This window comes from Tamandua tetradactyla, chromosome 5 (genome assembly GCF_023851605.1).
Source record: "Tamandua tetradactyla isolate mTamTet1 chromosome 5, mTamTet1.pri, whole genome shotgun sequence".
Taxonomy (NCBI): Eukaryota; Metazoa; Chordata; class Mammalia; order Pilosa; family Myrmecophagidae; genus Tamandua; species Tamandua tetradactyla.
Genome location: NC_135331.1, coordinates 14089437 through 14107752, shown reverse-complemented (window position 1 = coordinate 14107752; position 18316 = coordinate 14089437). Strand labels below are relative to the sequence as shown.

General features: G+C 52.0%; 1 protein-coding gene, 1 long non-coding RNA gene and 1 pseudogene across 2 annotated transcripts; 2 read left to right on the top strand and 1 right to left on the bottom strand.

Annotated features, from left to right (window-relative positions):
* Positions 1 to 1500: 1500 nt before the first annotated feature.
* Positions 1501 to 11380, bottom strand: SDSL (serine dehydratase like). Its single transcript, XM_077159099.1, has 8 exons — positions 11311 to 11380; positions 7020 to 7193; positions 6841 to 6872; positions 5539 to 5686; positions 4330 to 4418; positions 3398 to 3625; positions 2701 to 2825; positions 1501 to 1716 (listed from the first exon to the last, which is right to left on the bottom strand). The coding sequence occupies exons 2-8, from the start codon at positions 7188 to 7190 to the stop codon at positions 1523 to 1525; spliced, it is 987 nt and encodes a 328-aa protein (XP_077015214.1). The 5' UTR covers positions 7191 to 7193; positions 11311 to 11380; the 3' UTR covers positions 1501 to 1522.
* A 1193-nt stretch (positions 11381 to 12573) lies between these two features.
* Positions 12574 to 12673, top strand: LOC143685379 (U6 spliceosomal RNA; annotated as a pseudogene).
* An 864-nt stretch (positions 12674 to 13537) lies between these two features.
* LOC143682252 (uncharacterized) lies at positions 13538 to 16887 on the top strand. The gene is made up of 3 exons (XR_013175046.1): positions 13538 to 13709; positions 15843 to 15982; positions 16867 to 16887. It is a non-coding gene; the product is annotated as an uncharacterized LOC143682252 (long non-coding RNA).
* The last annotated feature ends 1429 nt before the right edge of the window (positions 16888 to 18316 follow it).

Genomic DNA, 18316 nt, shown 5'->3' with positions numbered 1-18316 from the left:
GTGGCTAGTGACTCCGATAGTACACAGTAGGTGCTCAAGAAAGGCCTGCTCCTTCCCCTTGTGCCCCAAACTCCCCACCCCCTTTTTTGGGATAAGGAATGCTGAAGACAGGCTAAGAGCTAGCAGGTGTGGAAAGCCTGCCTGTGCCGGGGCCATAGCGGTGACTGTCGACCCGTTTTATAGATGGCAACGCCGAGGCGCTGAGGGGCGCGAGGCCCCGGGGCTGGGGAGCAGGAACGGAGGTCACGCTCCGGTCTGGCTGGGTCCGGCCCTCGTCTTCCGGGGAAGGCCACACAGCCGGACTCGGAGGAAATCGGGCGGGGACACCCTGGCGATCAAGGACGTCAGAGCCAGGCCGAGGCCAAGGCAGGAGTGGAGCGGCCGGGGGTGGCCCCTGCGGAGAGCATGCGCGGAGGGCCCTTCCCCCCCCCCCCCCCCCCCCACCCACGGCAGGTGGGTGGGGAGGGGCTGGGGCTCAAGGGTGCCGCCTGAGGCCCGGGGGCAGGGGTGGGGAGTGAGGGGGTCACTCAGCCCCAATGGGGCCCGGTGGGGGCCGGAGCTGGGTTTATGCACCGCGCTGTGGCCCGGGTGGATCCCAAACTCTGAGCCTCGTTACACAAGACTCTTGGTCGCACAAGATCCGCTCCAGCCCCGGCCGCAGCACGGAGGGCCCAAGGGGACGGTCTTTCTGCCCTGAGCCAGCCTTCCCCGTGGAAGACACTTTGCTGCCCCCTTGTGGCCGCGAAGGGTTCCAACGTTCTATCCCCTTTCCTAAGAGCCGCTTCCCGGGGGTAGTGACGCGCAACCCCAGGCCTCCTAATGGCAGCTCCTTGCCACCCGTTGCTGCGTCCAGACTGGCCTGGGGGTTCTATCCCCTTCCCCGATATCCCACCACCACGTAATCCAAAGAAAGCCAAGCCCAGAGCCATAAAGCTACGTTAAAGGTCACAGTTTGAACCTGGCGGGACCACATTCCAGCTGCGTGATCTCGTGCCTCAGTTTCCCCACCTGTAAAACAAAGCTGGACATAGTGGTTCCTACTTCATAGGGACTTGGTGGATAGTAAGAAGGCAACAAATAGCCTTTGTGCCATAGAAGCCAGCAGTGACAGGAAACTCGCCTCTAATTCTTGACCTGGCCAACCTGAGCAGGTGGCACAGGTCAGGGAAGTGCATGGAGGTGCTCCGCGTGGCGGGATTCGTCGGGCACCCTGAATTTGCAAGCCTGGGTTTTGCTGCCAAAGCTGTATGATGTGGGGAGGTTGTGCGCGCCTTCTGTGAGCTTGTAGAGGTGGAAAGACCAGTCCTGTGGGAGATAACAGACTCAGCTCAGAGAGGGTTTATTGGCTAAGACTGCAGGCAGCCACAGGGAGCTGGTCAGGAGGACTTCCTGCAGGAGGCAGCTAGTGTAGAAGCACAGAGGCACTCCCCCCAGCCAATCCTAGGGCTGTGTAGGGACCTCAAGGTTTTCTGGTTCCTGGCTACCCCCCACCCCCCCACCCCCACTCCCAGGCTGGGCCCCCCTAACTCTGGCCCAGCTGTGCTCTCAGAGCCTGCAGTTCTCGGCTGTCAATGCTGTTGCCTCCACACACGATCACCACGACTGAGGTCAGGTCGGGGCTGAGGCGTCCCTCGGCCTGGAGCCTCCCCAGGCATCCTGAGTAGATGGCAGCCAAGGCTGCCCCGCAGGCAGGCTCCACCAACATACGCTCGTCATCTGCCCAGAGCAGGGGACCGGGGTACGGAGGAAAGGGGAGAAAGGGAGAAAGAACCAGTTAGTGCTCAGCAGGTGCTGGACACCACAAATCCCTGATGCCACCCACCCGTCCATCCATCTCTCCATCCATTCAGCCACTCATCTAGTTATCCATCGTTTGACTCTCTGTCCATCCATCGACCTGACCACCTATCCCTCTATCCATCCACCTTTCATCTATCCATGCATCCGTCCATTCCTCCATCCATCATTATGCTGTCTGTCCATCCATCAGTATGCCCATCAATCAGCATGTCCATCCATCCATCTCCCTAGCTATCATTTGACTGTCCATCCATCAATATGTCCATTAATCAATGTGCCCACCCATCCATCCCTCGTTTCTCTGTCATTCAACAACCCATTACCCTACCAATGTATCTGACCATCCGTCTATCCATTATCCCCCCTTGCCATTCACTCATACATTCACCCATTCATTCAACAAACTTTTATCGAGTGCCCATTTCCTGCCAAGCCCTGTGCTAGGGAGGCCCTGGGGATACAACAGTAATTAAGACACCCCAGGCCCCAGCCTCACAGAGCTCACAATCTAGTGATATAGAAAGATGGGGACCAGATGGTTATGAACAGGCAGACTAACACGTGGGAGGTCCCCAACCCTAATGGGGGGAGGCGGAAGGTCAGGGGAGGCTTCCTGGAGGAGAAGTCATAATGGCTGAGTAGCCCTTAGTCATGTGAAGACAATTTGGAGCAGGGCTAGGGATAGGCATGCCAGAGGGAGGAACAGCATGGACGATGGCCTAGAGGCTAGAGACAGTATGGCACACTCCTTCTGTTTACTCGACATGCGCTTATTGTGTGATTGCTGCATACCCAGCCCTGTGTTGGTGCTGAGAAGACAGCACAATGAAAGAGGACCAGCTCACGCCGTAGGGTCCTTGGATTTGTGAGGCTTCAGCCCCAGGGTGGGGCAGCACTCACCCAGGAACCGCTGCATTGCACTCACGGCCTCAGCATCCTCCACCACCTCAGAGAGGATCTCGCACTCCTGCAGGCACTCTAGAGCCCGCGCGGCCACTGTCCGGGCACCCAAGCACTTGGCCACACTGCAGGGCGGAGTGGGGGGACGAAGAGCTGGTGAGTCGGGCCTCCTGCTCACCCTGCCCCCGCCCCCACCCCCCACCCCCCCCTGCAAGAGTCCCGCCCCTGCCTGGTGCAGAGGAGATGCTCAGAAAGGATGTGTATTTGGCAGGAGGGCAGATGGAGTCAAGTTCAGATGAGGTTATATTGGGTCAGGGCAGATCCTCAATCCAATGACTAGGGATCTCCCAAGAAGAGGGATTGCTGGACATAGAAGTGGAAAGAAAACACAGACTGGAAAAATAATGCCTGCTCTGAGCCATGTCAGCTTTGGATGGTGCAGTTGAGGGTGATGTTTTGTGTCATGTTGCTTTTTGCTTGTCTACATTTTCTGAGTTATCTGCAACACACTTAAATTGCTCTTGCCGTGATACAAGCCAGTGAAAGTGGTGTTTTAAGTGATGGAAGTACCTCGCAGCACTGCCTTCTAATTCAGACCCACACTGCTGTGCTTACAATCCCGGGGCAAAGGAGGCCCGTCTGGGTGCCCCCCTCCCCCGCTGGCTGAGCCCGGGAGACGCCCCCAGCCCATGCCCACCTGGTGATGTCTGGAAGCGTGACCAGCCGGCCTGCCTCGATGGCCGCGTTGAAGCAGTGCGCCCCGCGTGTCTCCATGGCGATGATGGGCACGTGCTGCCAGCCCACCTCCACCAGGCCAGCCACCACCCCGGCCAGGAGCCCTCCACCCCCCACTGCCAGCACCAGGGCACCTGGCGGGGTTCCCAGCGCTGCCTTCAGCTCCCGTACCAGGCTGGCGTGGCCTTCCCTGGGAAGGGAGGCAGGAGGGAGAGGGAGGGTGAGGAGGCACACCAGCCCCACAGGCTCCTGGGGTAGGAGTGTCGCCTGCACCCAGGACCCTCCCCTTCCCATCCACAGCAAGTGGAAAGAGGCCCCGCCGCAATTAGATGTTTTGTTCATTCGCTTGATTCATTTATTCCCACACCCATTCTTTCCCCTTCCATCAAGCCCCGGGGTACTTTCTTGGAGACACTGGATGATCTGGGAAAGGGGCACTAGTAGTGCATGTGGTTAAGAGGGGACCAGCACACACTTGCAACCAGCCCCACTCATGTTCTGGGTTTGAGACCCAGTGTCTCTGCTATGACTAGCTGTGTGATCCTGAGCAATTTGCTTGACCCCTCTGTGCCTCAGTTTCCTCACCTATATAATGGGTGATAACCCCACCTCTGGGGCTTTGGGGAGGATTAAACAGAATAGCAGAGGGAGAGCCTTCAGCCTGGTGCCCCGCGTGCACAGTCATTAAAAGGGACCTATTCTTATTTCCATTTTAGACATGTGGAAACTGAGGCAGGAGGCACAAGGTCACACAGCTCACAAGTGGCAGAAGCAGTGTCTGAGCATAGGTCTGTCTGACTTCAAATACCCTTGTCTCCTCTGGGCCTGAATTGCCCTTTTGTGCAAAGAGAAGACCCTGACTGCGGAAGGGCCCCCAGCTCTGAGCCCCTTTACCATATCAGGGGGTGGTCGAATGGGGGGACGTTGGCCCAGCCGTCCTTCCCAGCCAGCTCCTGAGCCCTCAGATTGGCATCGTCCCAGACCTGAGGGGAAAGGAGGGCACTCACAGGACCCCATGGCGGGACTCTGCAGAGGCCCGGGGTCTCCCAGCTGAGCCCTGGACCCAGAGGTCTGGGGAGACACCTGGGGTATGGGGAGAGGTCTGTGTCCACAGTGCGCCCTGGAGACCCCTGCAGGGCTTTCTCTGGCCGGGTCGTTTGCTGGGCAAGGCACAAGGCAGGCTGGAGGAGCCACCCTCCCCCGTAAGGGGTGGGAAGCATCAGCCCACAAGCAAGGGAAATGACTGCTTCCTATAAGCTGCTGCCTGGGGCTGTTTGTTATGCAGCAGTATTTAGCAGCAAAGGGGGATTAATGTGCTGTGCCCCCTTTGTTCTGCAGTGCCTAGTGCTTCCCCCCTCACAGCATTTTGCTCTATTATAATAACCCAAAACGACTCCCCCCAAAATGCTGAGCTTCATAAGAGTGAAAACATTGTCTTGCTACCTGTGCCCCGGCACTGTCTAACGCAGTGCAGGCACGTGGCAGATGCTCAGCCACCGTCTGTGGCTGGCTGGGTGGAAAGATGAATGGAAAAAAGAAAGGGAGTGAGAAGGGTGATGGATGGAAAGATGGATGAATAAGTGGGTGGGTGAAAGGGAGGGAGGGAGACAGGGAGGGAGGAAAGAAACTATCTGCACTGTCTGATGACCATCTGGGTACCCTGGTATGGGTTTTAGTTCTAATTTTGAGTTTTTTTTAAACATCTGTTTTCCAGGGATGGTTTTTGCCTTCTTCCCAGGAGGGGAGAAATATTGTATTTGTGTCTCTGTGTCTTTGGCAACAGCAGGTATGTCTCATGTTGGTTAGCCTAGGAATGAGGACAAAATGCTGCCAGCCTCTTTCTATTTGTTGTTTTATCACGTGGCAAAAATGTAAAAAGTGAGTAAGACCAGGTGTGAGTGAGGATGTAGGGAAATGGCTGCTCTCCTGCTGTTCACTGGCTCCTCCTGGGTTCGTGCATGGGAGGTCTTCTCGGTGGGGGGAGAACCCGGTGGGGGTGGGGGTGGTCCCCAGTGGGAGCCCCTGCCTGACACCCCTCAGCTCTGCCACCCTGAGACAGGCCAGCAAGCAGCCCCTGCCGACACTCCCCTCCCCGGACCTTACCTTGCCCACCAGCTGCACATTGGCGCCTTCACCCTTCAGCCGCCTCACTACCTGCATGGAGGCACCCTCGGGGAGCACGATGGTGGCTGGGAGGCCCAGCTTCCGGGCCGAGTAGGCTGCAGCAATGCCCGCGTTGCCCCCTGAGGAGGTGCAGGGGATGCAGTGGAGGTGAGCCCAGTGGTGGTACACCCTGCTGCCATGTCCTTTGGAAGCGGCTCTGGCCCCATGCTCACCTGACCCCCCCCCACGCTCACCTGACCCCCCCACGCTCACCTGACACCCCCCTCACCTGACACCCCCCTCACCTGACACCCCCCTCACCTGACCCTCCACGCTCACCTGACCCCCCCTGCTCACCTGACCCCCCCGCTCACCTGACACCCCCGCTCACCTGACACCCCCTCACCTGACACCCCCCTCACCTGACACCCCCTCACCTGACCCTCCACGCTCACCTGACCCCTCGCTCACCTGACACCCCCACGCTCACCTGACACCCCCACGCTCACCTGACACCCCCCTCACCTGACACCCCCTCACCTGACCCTCCACGCTCACCTGACCCCTCGCTCACCTGACACCCCCACGCTCACCTGACACCCCCACGCTCACCTGACACCCCCCTCACCTGACCCCCCCACGCTCACCTGACCCCCCCATGCTCACCTGACCCCCCACGCTCACCTGACCCCCCCTCACCTGACACTCCCCCCTGACTAACCCCCCTGACTTCTCCCCCACGCTCACCTGACCCCCCCACGCTCACCTGACCCCCCCCCCCGCTCACCTGACACTCCCCCCTCACTGACCCCCGACTTCTCCCCCACACTCACCTGACCCTCCCCCATGGTCACCTGATAACCCCATGCACAGACTCCTCCCCCATGCTCACCTGACCCTGCCCAGCACTGACTATTCCCCACCCCCCTGCTGGCAGCCATCTCCTGCCATGAGGACAGCAGAGCCAGGAGAAGAGACTTGATAAAGAGGAGGCCCCTGGATCCAGCCATGTCTGAAAGCTGCTTATCTGAGGACTTTTCAGCTCTCAGGGCCTGTAAATTCCCTATTAGTTTACACCTGCATGGACTGGGTTTCTGTCCCTTGCTGCCAAGAGCCCTGGGCGATGGGGAGGGGGCAGGAGATGCACAGGAGGCAGGCGTCTCGGGCTCTGACCGGGTGAGACTTGACCCTTGAGAGCAGGCTGAGCCCTGAGCACCTGCTGCTCCTCCCAGATTCTCCTCCCTGACCCCACCCCGAGGACCTGCTCACAGCCCACAGGAAGGGGTGGGCTCACCTGAGGAGCACACCAGGTGTCTGCACCCCTTCTGGGCCACCTGGAAAGAGAGAGGGCCAGCCTGGTGTGGGGTAATTGGCCCGCACTCTCCCAGGCCCCCAATGCACCGCGCCTCCATCCTGCCCACAGCCCGCACCCCCTCCCTCCTGTAACCTCCCCCACCTCCCCTCCTGCCCCGTGCCCTCACCTCCTGGCAGAAGTGCCCAATGCCCCGGATCTTGAAGGACCCGGCCGGCTGCACATTCTCGCACTTGAGGAAGACAGTTGTGCCCGCCACCTGGGACAGCGCCCAGCTCTCCAGCAGAGGCGTGACCACGTGGAAGGGCCCCCGCTGGGCAGGGTCCTCCATCCCAGCCATCGCCTGTGGGACACAGAAGACTTGTGCAGGCAGCTCTAGCCATGGGACCCTCAACCGGGGCCGCGGAGGGGAAGGTGGGGGCCCCTCAGCTTGGTCTCCCTGAGCTCCGTCGGGCTGCTGGGCTGCGAGACTGCGAGGACCTGCCCCTTTCTGGGCCTCCGTGTCCATATCTGGAAGGGGTTTGGACCAGGGCCCCTTTTGTTCCATAACGGTAGCTGCCCACAGTGCTGGGAGTGGAGAGCGTGACCAGTACGTGGTCATGAATGCATGAGGGAGTGGAGGCCATATCCGTCTGTCCGCCCGCCCACCCACCCTATACTGAGCACGTTATGTACCAGGTGGTTCCAGGCTTGGTGCCCAGGAGTGGGCAAGCTTTGCCTGAGCTCATGTTTGTAGCTGGGGAGACAGAATCACAGAACTTCAAATAGGAGTGACTTGGGAGTGGATGGTATTTTAGCTAGAGAGGGACACTTTAAAAAAAAAAAACTTGTATTATGGAAAAGAGGTGAGAACTATATCACAGCCTCCTGTGTAGGGACCCAACAATCATCGATTCATAGGCTATGTTGTTTCAACCACATCTGTGCAAATGCCCCTTCCTGTAGTACTGTGTTTTCCTTCCTTTATTATTATTTTATTTTCCTCCTGTATTCTTTTATCAGTAAATATTTCTATATCTCTAAAAGACATTTTTTTTAAAAAAAGTACTCACACGATTTCACAACTGTATACATTTGTCCAAACACATTGAATTCTACCCTTAAGATGGGCCAATTTTATTGACTTTCAATTATACCTTGACAATGCTATTTTTTAAAATATATAACCATGATGCAATTATCACACCTAAAAATATTAATAGCTTCTCAATATCATCAAATATCTGGTAATTGTTCAAACTTCCAGTTCTCTCATCAATGTGATTAAAGTGGTGGTTTTTGGTTTTTGACAGTTTGAATCGGGATGTGAATACAGTCAGTGCATTCTGATTGGTTGATAGGTTTTTAAAATTTCTTTGATCTGTATGTTCTCAAGAGGGGAAACTTGAGATGAATGAAAACGAGAAGCAGGCCAACTACCCCGCCCCCTCCACCGCCATGTGGGACGTGACTCCCGCGGGGATAAATCTCTTGGGGAATGAGGTGGGACCTGTCATCTAGGGATTGAGAAAGCCTTCTTGACCAAAAGGGGCAAGGGAGAAATGAGACAAAATAAAGTGTCAGTGGCTGAGAGATTTCACAGAGTCGAGAGGTTATCCTGGATGTTATTCAAACGTATTATATACGTACCCCTTTTTAGTTTATGGTGTATTGAAGCGGCTGGAGGGAAGTACCTGAAACTGTTGCGCTGTCTTCCAGTAGCCTTGATTCTTGAAGATGATAGTATAACTATATGGCATTTACAGTGTGACCATGTGATTGTGAAAACCTTGTGACTGAAACTCCCTTTATTTGGGGTCTGGACAGATGAGTAAAAAAATAAGAACAAAAAAATGAATAATATGGGAAATAAGGTGTAAAATGAAAAAAGGATAGGTGGAAGTACTAGTGGTCATGAGAGGGAGGGTAAGGGGTTTGGGATGTATGAGTTTTTTCCTTTCATTTCTTTTTCTGGAGTGATACAAATATTCTAAATATGATCGTGGCGATGCATATACAACTATGTGGTGATGTTGTGAGCCACTGATTGTACACTCCGGATGGGCTGTTTGTGAAGATTTATATATGTATATATAGCAGCCAAGGGAGGGTACTCCTGCAGAGGGAACACAGGTAGGAACACTTCGCGGGAGAAATGCACTTGGGGTGCTGCCGGCGCAGGAGGACAAGTGGCTGGGGCGGGAAGGGGCTGGGTGGCGGGCTGGGTGGGTGTTCTGTGAGAAGGAGGGTGGAGGTTATTCTGGTTCCTCTTGGAATGGGAGCCATTGGGAAGTTTAAGCCATGGAGAGAGGGGTGAGTAGGTGAGTGAATGAGTAAATGAACCAATGAGAAGTTGCAAGAAGGAGAGAAGGAGGAAAGGAGAAGGCAGGGAAAAAGAAGGAATTTTTAAAAGAAGCGAAACCAAGCCCACTTTTCTCTCTGGGGCAGTGGTCTTTGGCCAGCCCCCGCAGTTCCACTTTAAGCCACCAGGGAGCGCTCCGTGGCCACTACATGCACGCGCGCGTGCGCACACACATACGCACACATATACACACACAGACGCCCAAGCTTCTGGAGTCCCCTGATCAATGAAGTTCCCTCCTCCCACCAGGGGATCTGACCCCCTTGTCAGGGTGGCTCGGGGCCTCCCCAGACAGGGTGAAGCCTGAGTCACCCCTGCCCAGTCCCATCCGGGGCACTTCTGGGCTGGATATAAGAGGAAGGGGCACAGGTCACCGCTCGTCCCCAACCCAGCATAACCTCCACCTCAACCATGGAGTCCCAGGGTATGGATTTTGGGGTCAAGCATAAACTAAAGTTAGAAACCAGCTCTGACTTTCTGGCTGTGTAACCTGGACAAGTGTCTCAACCACTCTGTGCCTAGGTTTCCCTGTTTGTAAGATGGGATAGTAACCATCCCAACCTCTTCAGCTGGAATGCAGATTGATAATAACAACAGCCACCATTTCTTGGGCCCCTCCTGTGTACCAGGCATGGTCTGAGTCCTCTGCAGAGGGTACCTCTGTGAGGACTTCTAACACCAGGCACACGTCTTCAATGTTGCAGGTTTATAAGGTACCTATGAGGTGCAGCATCCTAGGCACAGGGGAGACCATGGTGAACAAGACACCAGGTTCTGCTAAAAAGATGGTTTGCAGTGTGATGAGGAGAATAGCACTTAACTAATAACTGTATAGACAAACAAAATAATTAGAAACGGTGAAAACTTCTAAGAAGGAAACAAGTATATAAGAAGCCATGAAAGAGAAAAACAAAGGGATGTACTTTGGGCAGGGAGGTCAGGAAAGGCCTCTTAGAATTGGTGACCATAGAATTGGTGACCATTATACAGAGATCTGAAAGATGAGAACGAACTAGCCATACCAGAGACTGGGTGAAGAAGCCATACATCAAAGGGCATTGGGAAAATTAAGGGAAGCCATGTAGCAAAAGCCCCAACTCTCTGTGTGACATATTATCATAAGAGGTAATAGTTGTGTGGGACTTACTGGGAGCTGGCGCTGTGCTAAGCACCTTGTATATTATCTCTTTTAATCCTCCCAACCACTCGATGAGATATTATTAACTGCATTGTAGAGACAATGAAACTGAGACCCAGAGAGGTTAAGTAACTTGTCCAAGGTCACACAGCTACAAATGGCACAGCCAAGATCCAGCCCAGGCAGTCTGGCTTTGGTGTCTGTGCTCCTAACCACTATACTTCCACTATTACTATTAGTGTTATTGTTAGATTATTATTTTTAAAGGTGTCAGTATTTAATAATTATTGCCAGTTATCCTCAGTCCCCAGGCTGCTCCAGTTCTCTTGGCCATACCGGCTTCCCACGAGAGGACAGTGGGCATCAGTTAAATAAGCAAGCTTTGGCAAGCCCAAATCCCATCAGGGGCCCAGGCCTCCCCGACCTCATTGGTGGAAGTTGGGGATTAGGTGTGTCCCATTCTGAGGTCTGGGGCTGAGCTCTTGGTGGTTGCAGCAGCCATAGAGGCTGTGCTAAGAGCCTTAGGTCCTCTGGGCGTGGAATAAGGCAGAGGGCAGCCCAGGGCCTGGGCTCAGGGCCCTTCTCTGCATAACCTTGGCCAAGCCACATTTCCTCTCTGGACCTTGCTCGCCTCATTGGTAAATTAAAGTGAAAAAAAAAGGCCACCACCTACTCGTTCCACTTTCCTGGTCCCTAAGGCCTTTCCTGAGAGGCCACCTGGCTGACCCCATGCCACAGCCTGATCCCAGGTGTCAGGCCGGGGAAGCCCCAAGCTGGCCTTTGGGCCCCTCAGTGTCCCTGGTGACTGGCTGGCTTCTCCAGGCAGGCTGGGCACAGGGCACCCTGTTTGCCCCGAGGTTCCTGGAAGGCTCAGCCACACTCATCCCCTTTCACTTCCTGTCCATTCACCTGGACTGTGCCCCAGAGCCGCTCAGACCACCACCCCCTCCCACTCCCACAGCTGAGCCCAGGTCCCCTTACCTCCCTGCTTGACAGTCCCCAGATCAGCGTGGGTCCTGCACACCTGCTGGGCACCGGCCGCTCCCTGCAGCCCCAGCCTCTCCTCCCACTTAAAGGGACAGTGCTCAGCTCTAAGCCTTGGGCTGCGGAGACAGCAGAAGGAAGGAGACGAGAAGCAACCCTCGCTGCCCGCCCTGGTGCTACCCAAGTGCATTACCCGGTCCCATTAGACAAGTGAGGAAACTGAGGCTGAGCCCACCCAGACAGCAGGGCAGAGCCAGCCTTTGCCCCGACCCCGGACCACCCCTCTCATGCTACAGACATCTTCCCATCTTCTTACTCCAAGTCCATCCCAGATGCCAAGTGTCCCCCGGGCCACTGTTGGGGACAGCTTAGGTGTCAGGGGTGGAGGAAAATGACGGCAAGAAGTCACGAATTATTATTTGTCACGTGAGAAAGGCATCTTTTTTTCTGAAGTATTTTTCCATCTCTGATATTTTATATCCAACGTAAGAACCCAAACAAATATTTATTGTTCCAATGAATGACTCTGAGCATTCGTTCATTCAGCAAGTCTTTATCGAACACCTACTACGTGCCAAGCCCTGGGACACAGCTCAAGCAAGACAGTGTGTCCCCTGCCCTCCCGACGCCCTCACGGGGCCAGTGACGAGCAATTACATTTGGGGCTATGCCATCGGGCGGTGCCTGGTGACGGGGCTGCGGGTACCCTGAGCTAGCCGTGGAGGCTGGGAAGGTCTCCTGGAGGAGGGCAAGTCTGCGCTGAGCCAGGAACAGGCACATGAAGTCCAAAGGTCTGGGATTTGAAAAACATGGTGCATTTCAGGGACAGAGTGCTCAGTGGGAGCAGAAGAGAGAAGGAGGGCTGGAGAAGCAAGGGGTTTTGGGGCAGGAGAGCTGGGCAGGGGCCAGAGTCCACAGGGACTCCTGTGCCAGTTCAGAGCCTGGAACTTACCTGGAGGAAATAGGGAGCCACAGAAGGCTTTAGGCAGGGGAGTGACATGATCAGATTCACGTCTCTGTCACCGCCTCACTGAGCCAGTCACGCCCTCCTCTGGGCCTCAGTTTCCCCATCTATAAAGCAGGAGGTGAGGCCCAGGAAAGACCTGGAGTATGGACGTTCTGTGTCCTTCTTGGCCCACGTGTGACCTCCCCGGGTTCAATGAGTAACTCCTTGGGGTCAAGTGGAACTGCCTGGTCATGAACCTTAGTAAGGACTGTGCGACTTCAGACCCATCCGCACGCTACAAACACCCTGAGTGGGTGCTTTGGCGGCACAGATACTAAAACTGGAATGATACAGAGATTAGCGTGGCCCCTGTGCAAGGATGACACGCAAATTTGTGAAGAGTTCCATATTCAGGGGGAGAAGCTAAGACTATCCATAACGAGACCTAGGAGTTGCTTCCAGGAAACTCTGTTTGTTGCTCAGATGTGGCCTCTCTCTCTCTCTCTAAGCCCAACTCTACAAGGAAAATCATGAGCCTCCGCCCTGCACGGTACAAGCCATTCAGGGGTGAAAGTCTCCCTGAAAACGTGGGGCGTGACTCCCCGGGGGCGAGCCTGGCCCTGGCGCAATACCTTCCTGACCAAAAGGGGGAAAAGAAGTGTAATAAAATAAGGTATCAGTGGCCAAGAGAGATCAAATGAGGTCAAGAGGCTATTCTGGAGGCTTCTCTTATGCAAGCTTCAGTGAGATAGTGCTGACTGCCATGGTTTGCTAAACCCCAACCAACATCACTCCTGTTGACTCTTAAGAACACCTAAGGCTCAAACTGAGGCTCTATAAATGTTCCATGCACTAGGTTTGCCTTCCTGGAACCTATAATTCCTAAGTCTGATAAATCCTGAAACCCAGAGGGACCAGCCTCTCCAGAATTATCAACTAATTTCATCCCCTATTCTTTACTGTGGACATCCCTTCTCCACATGAAAAAGTCAGAACAGGCATTGCCCAAGATCCCTATAGATTGGGAGAAGGATTAAACGAGAAGGAGGAGGTATAACAGAGAAAATGGGATTTAACAAATGAGTATGGCTGGGGAATCACTATTTTAATATTCTAGAACACTGGAGGCTAGAAGGAAAAATCTGAGATGGTAGAATGGTAGCCCATGGCAAACTCTGGGATCTGTTCTTGTTGAGTGTGCTTTGAAAATTATTCCTGTTTTATTTGTTTGCTTTGTATATATGTTATATTTTACAGTAAAGAACATTAAAAAAACAACCCACCGTGAGCCTTGTCAGGTGTCCTGTCCTGGACTGGGTGCTGGGAACCCAAGGGTGATGGAACCCAGTTTACGTCCTGAGGTGACCTCCAGCCTAGAGGAGTGAGGCACCCAACCCACTTGTAACTCTAACACCCCCTTGGAGGACAGAGGGCAGAAGTTCTCCAGCAGGTAACTGGGGTATGAAATCAGGCTGGGCTTCCTGGAGGAGGTAGAGCTTTAGCACACAGCTCAAGCGTGGGCAAGAAGCAGAACTGCTACATTTATTGCATGCCTGCTGTATGCCACATCCATTCGTGCTGGTTAGCATATCCCAGCATATTTTTTAAATAGTTGGGTCTTTCTTTCTGTGTTAGGGAATATATTATCATATATATAATATCAAACCTATAGTTTCCCAGATTTTGCTTAGGAAGAAACTAAAGCAGGCATTAATATTTTAAAAGGGAGTCTGTTTCAAAAAAAAAATATTAAGTAAATGTTAATAGTTTCAAGCATGGAGTTGACCCAGTAGAGCATGAACTAGTGGTTAGAACACAGGCCTTGCCTTGGTTTCCTCAACAGTAAGATGGAGATAAAATATTACTAGAATTTTAGCCATGTGACAATTATTTAAGGTAATCCATGCAAAATATTCAGGATGGTAGCAAGTACCCATGTTTGCCGCAGCTACTATTATTATTTCTATAAAAAAGATGACATGACAATATGACGAAAATGACAAAGGCAGTACCTGAATATCTGAAATTTGGGAAAGGGACACCATTATCTTGCAAAATCCTTAACAACCCTGGAAAGGTGGGTATTGTAATGAATCCTACAGTTATGGAAACAGGCTCAGGGAGGCCAAGCTGCTTTCCCAAGGTCACACAGTAGTGCAGAGCCAGAGCTCAGGACACTGCTAGGCCCAGCTCCAACCTCCTGGCCTGGGTGGGGGTGGGGTGGGGATGGGGGGACAGGGTGGCTGCAGTGGAGAGCAGATAGAGGCTGGAGAGGAGGACCTGGGTCACTGGCCTGTCCCCTCCCAGAGCCACATTCGTCAGCCAGCCCCTGGCCCTGACACCTCAGACCCGCCAGCACCCACTCTGGCCAGCCCCTGGGGTTATTCATTAAGCTTCATTTCGCCATCCCCATCCCTAGCTGGCTTTCCTGGCCTCAGAGCAAGGGAACTACGTAGAGAGGAGGGATGCAGCCTCCAGCCCAGGCATTTGGCTCGCCCCAGTTTGCAGGTTCAGTCTCAGACCCTGCGTCACAGGTTTCCCAAGCCAGGGAAGCTGAGTCTCACTAAACAGATGAGAGGTCTGGGGGTTGGGCAGTCAAGCACCCAGCCCCGCTCATGAGCAACCCAGCTGGGATTTGGAGCCTGGTCTTCTGCCACCCGATACAAGCCAGTGTCAGAGCCATATTCAAAGTCGACAGCCCTTGCCAAGAGTATAAATCATCTAGAGCAGAGAGGGTCTCAAACTGGGCTGGGCTGGGGTGGGGTGGGGGGCACATTCCCGCTGGAGCTGAGTCACACCGTCCTTTGTACAAAGCCATGGCTCTTTGTTTGCTACTGTCCCCACCTCTTCCTTTCGTACCCCCAAATTCCAACAGCCCCCTGCCTGCCTCCAGTTGGAGACCCCTATACAGAGGAGCTTTCCTCCTCTCCTCTCCTGAAAGGGAGAGGAATCCAGTTCCCAAGGAAGAAGCCAGAGCACAGAAAGGTTAAGGGATTAGCGCCGGGTTGCCCAGCCCATAAGCCACAGGACCAATCTTTGAGGGACCCCCACATCCAGCCATTCTGTGGGCGGGGAAACTGAGGCTAAGAGAAAAGAAGGGGGCAGTTTTGACATCTGCCCACTGGGTCAAAGAAAATTCTGGTCTACCTGAACCAGAATTTGAGGATTAAGCCATTCTATTTTTGCCTTCAGCAAACATCACTCAAACCTATTAAAATCTCAGCCCTATGGCAGGAAATGGGAGTCAATAAGGTACAGTTTCAGCCCTCAACAAGCTGACAGTAAACATGTCAGTAAATATATGCAACCAAGCATTACAGATGTACCATCAAGAATGCAAAATAGGACAAGAAAATGCATTTTTTTGTTTATAACTGCTTTATTCATAACATCAAAGAGCTAAATATAATGCAAATGCCCATGCGCAGGAAAACAAAGAAATAAATTGAGTTGTATCATGCGGTGGAATATTATACAATATTCTATTATACAGTAGAGAAAAATCAATGAACCACAGCTATATGCCAAAATTGAATTAAGTTTAGAAACATTCTACAAAATGAAATTTTTTTTTAACTACTAGATTGGCAAAACATTTTTGGAAAGCAAAAAAAGCAGTAAGAACCAAAGTTTGTGAGCATAATGAAACTCATGCACATAACACTGATTAGGAATTGCTACAGCCTTTTGGGAGACAGCTCTGGCAATCTGTATTACAAATTGGTAAGTAGCCGCACCTTTGACCAAATAATCTTATTTTGGTGGCTTTATTCTCTGAAAAGAAAAACACCAGGAGGTTTGGTTGTTGGTATGAGAGTATTTATTTGCATGCTGTTTAGAGTAGTTGGACATCCTTGAATTAGGAAATAGTTGAATAAATCATAATACGCTTTCAACATGGAATTTTAGGTAGCTGTTAAGAAGAATAAATTCAATTCCAGACTGTTGAACTAAGGAGATGTTCATGATGCATTCTAAGTGGGAAAAGGAAAAGAAAAATGTACAGTGTGCAATGTGAGACGGTTTTATAAAGAACAGTGATGGAAACTGCCCAGTGTGCTGGTCTGTGACAGCAAATATCTGTAGGCTCATGGAGAAGTATATCAATAACATTAATTGGGCATGGGGGAAGGGAAGCAGGAGTGAGGAATAAGTGGGAGGGGGGGATTTTTCCTTATCTTTGTCACCGGTTAGAGGGAGAATGTGTTACTTGTGTAATACTGGAAGAGGAATATACTAGAAGAATAAAAAGAGAAATCAGACAGTGCATTGAGAGCAGAGGGAAATGCTCTCTCTCTTGTGTTGTCCAACATGGGATGTTCAGCCACTCGCCACCTGAAATGTAGTTAGTGCAACTGAAGGATTGACTTTTTCATTGCATTTCATTTTAATTAATTTTAATTTAAATAGTCCAGCCATATTGGGCATCACAGATGGGGGAGCGTTGGAAAATGCTTTGGCCTTAGGTTATGGTCTCTGCTCTCGAACACATGCAGATCTGAGGGCCATGCAGACAGGAAGTTATCGAACCAGGTCAGTAAAGATCCCAAATAATGGAATAGCGTGAAGGGTGGATAGATGCAACTTTTTAAAAATCCCATATGCAGAAAAAATAAAGAAGAAGTTTCCAGTGGAGAAACCTGACTCCAGATTAGCCTGACTACAAGTTGTCTTCATGAGTGAGGTTCAGGGATGGATGAGAAGAGGCTGCACCCCAGGTGTCCTGCCCAGTCCACGACCCAGTGCCAGCATGAGAAAGCACCAGACAGATCTCTATAGAGGAATGTTCTACAAAACACCTGACCTGCATTGGATTGGATGCAATCCAATTGTGGATTGGAAACAGGACAATAGGGAAAAGCTAAGGAATTCCAAATAAAGCAGGGACTTTAGGTGATAACAGTGTATCAGCACCAGGTCAACACTGTGACAAATGTACCACAGTAAATGTAGGGCATTGGTCATCGGGGAAGCTGGTCCAGAGGTTTTGTTTGGGGGGAGAGAAAAGTTCTGGTGATAGGTTGTGTCGAGGGTAACACAACATGGTAAGTGTGATTAACACCTCTGAATGGTGTTTTTAAAAGTGGCTAAAATGCGAAGTTTTATGTTGTATATATACATATTACTGCATTAAAAATTTTGGAAAAATTAGTAATAGGGGTAACTGGGGTGGAATATATAAAAACTCTCTGCATTATCTTTGCATTTTTAGATTTACTTTTCCATAAATCAAAAACCACTCTAAAATAAACAGCTCTTAAAAAAAAAATCCCCACACCCCAAACTTGCAAAAATAATGTGAAGTAATGCCAACCCCTTAGCATAAAGATTATTTGCTCTGCAGAAAGCTTCCCCTCAGAAATCACTTAAACAATTAGGCTTCTTTCAACCCCTTTAAAATAGGGCTCTGTTTTTAAGTCCTAAGTTTTACAACAGAAAGGGGAAACGGGTCCTTCTTGGTGAGAAGCTAGAAGATGACAGAGAAAAAAGCTGGCAAAGAAATGGGCACTACCATCGGATGAGGAAGGGATGAAAGCAGGAAGCATCCCTGAATCAGTGGAAGCTATTTTCCCCTCCTTTGCCGTTATTTGTCTATACTATGCAGGTAAATGCATAGGCATTTGTGATGGGATGTCTTGAGTATGCTAACTTCTCCCACCCGGTATCTCCTCTCTTCCTGCTGGCTCAGCTTCCAGGTGTGGGGTTAATGAGCAGCTCACACAGCTCCTCTCAACTTAGCAATCAGTGTGAGCCTCCACACGCCACAGCTGGGGCCCGGGGCACTTTATAAAAGCAGCAACTGGGCGCTTCTGTGCTTGTTGCTTTAGGGGCGGGAGGTGCTGGCGCAGTAAGGGAAAGATAGAGTCCTTTCCGGCTTTCACTTTTCAAGAGCCCAGCACTTGAGCGAGAAAGAAAGAGCTTATGGCAGAGACCAAAAATGGGAGGGAAGATACCCTGAGTTTCCCAAGACCCCAGCTCTAGGACAGTATCCACGGGGCCCCAGGATATAGAACAAGGAACCTCGTGGCTGGGAAAAGGGAGGGGTCCTCGGCCCTG

Bases quoted from the DNA above. Each gene is read 5' to 3' on its own strand.
- SDSL (XM_077159099.1), bottom strand. From the start codon at position 7,190: ATGGCTGGGATGGAGGACCCTGCCCAGCGGGGGCCCTTCCACGTGGTC. The intron at 6,873-7,019 runs GTGAGGGCACGG...CTCTCTTTCCAG, and splicing joins TTGGGCACTTCTGCCAGGAG to GTGGCCCAGAAGGGGTGCAG. The intron at 3,626-4,329 runs GTAAAGGGGCTC...CTCCCTTCCCAG, and splicing joins TTCGACCACCCCCTGATATG to GGAAGGCCACGCCAGCCTGG.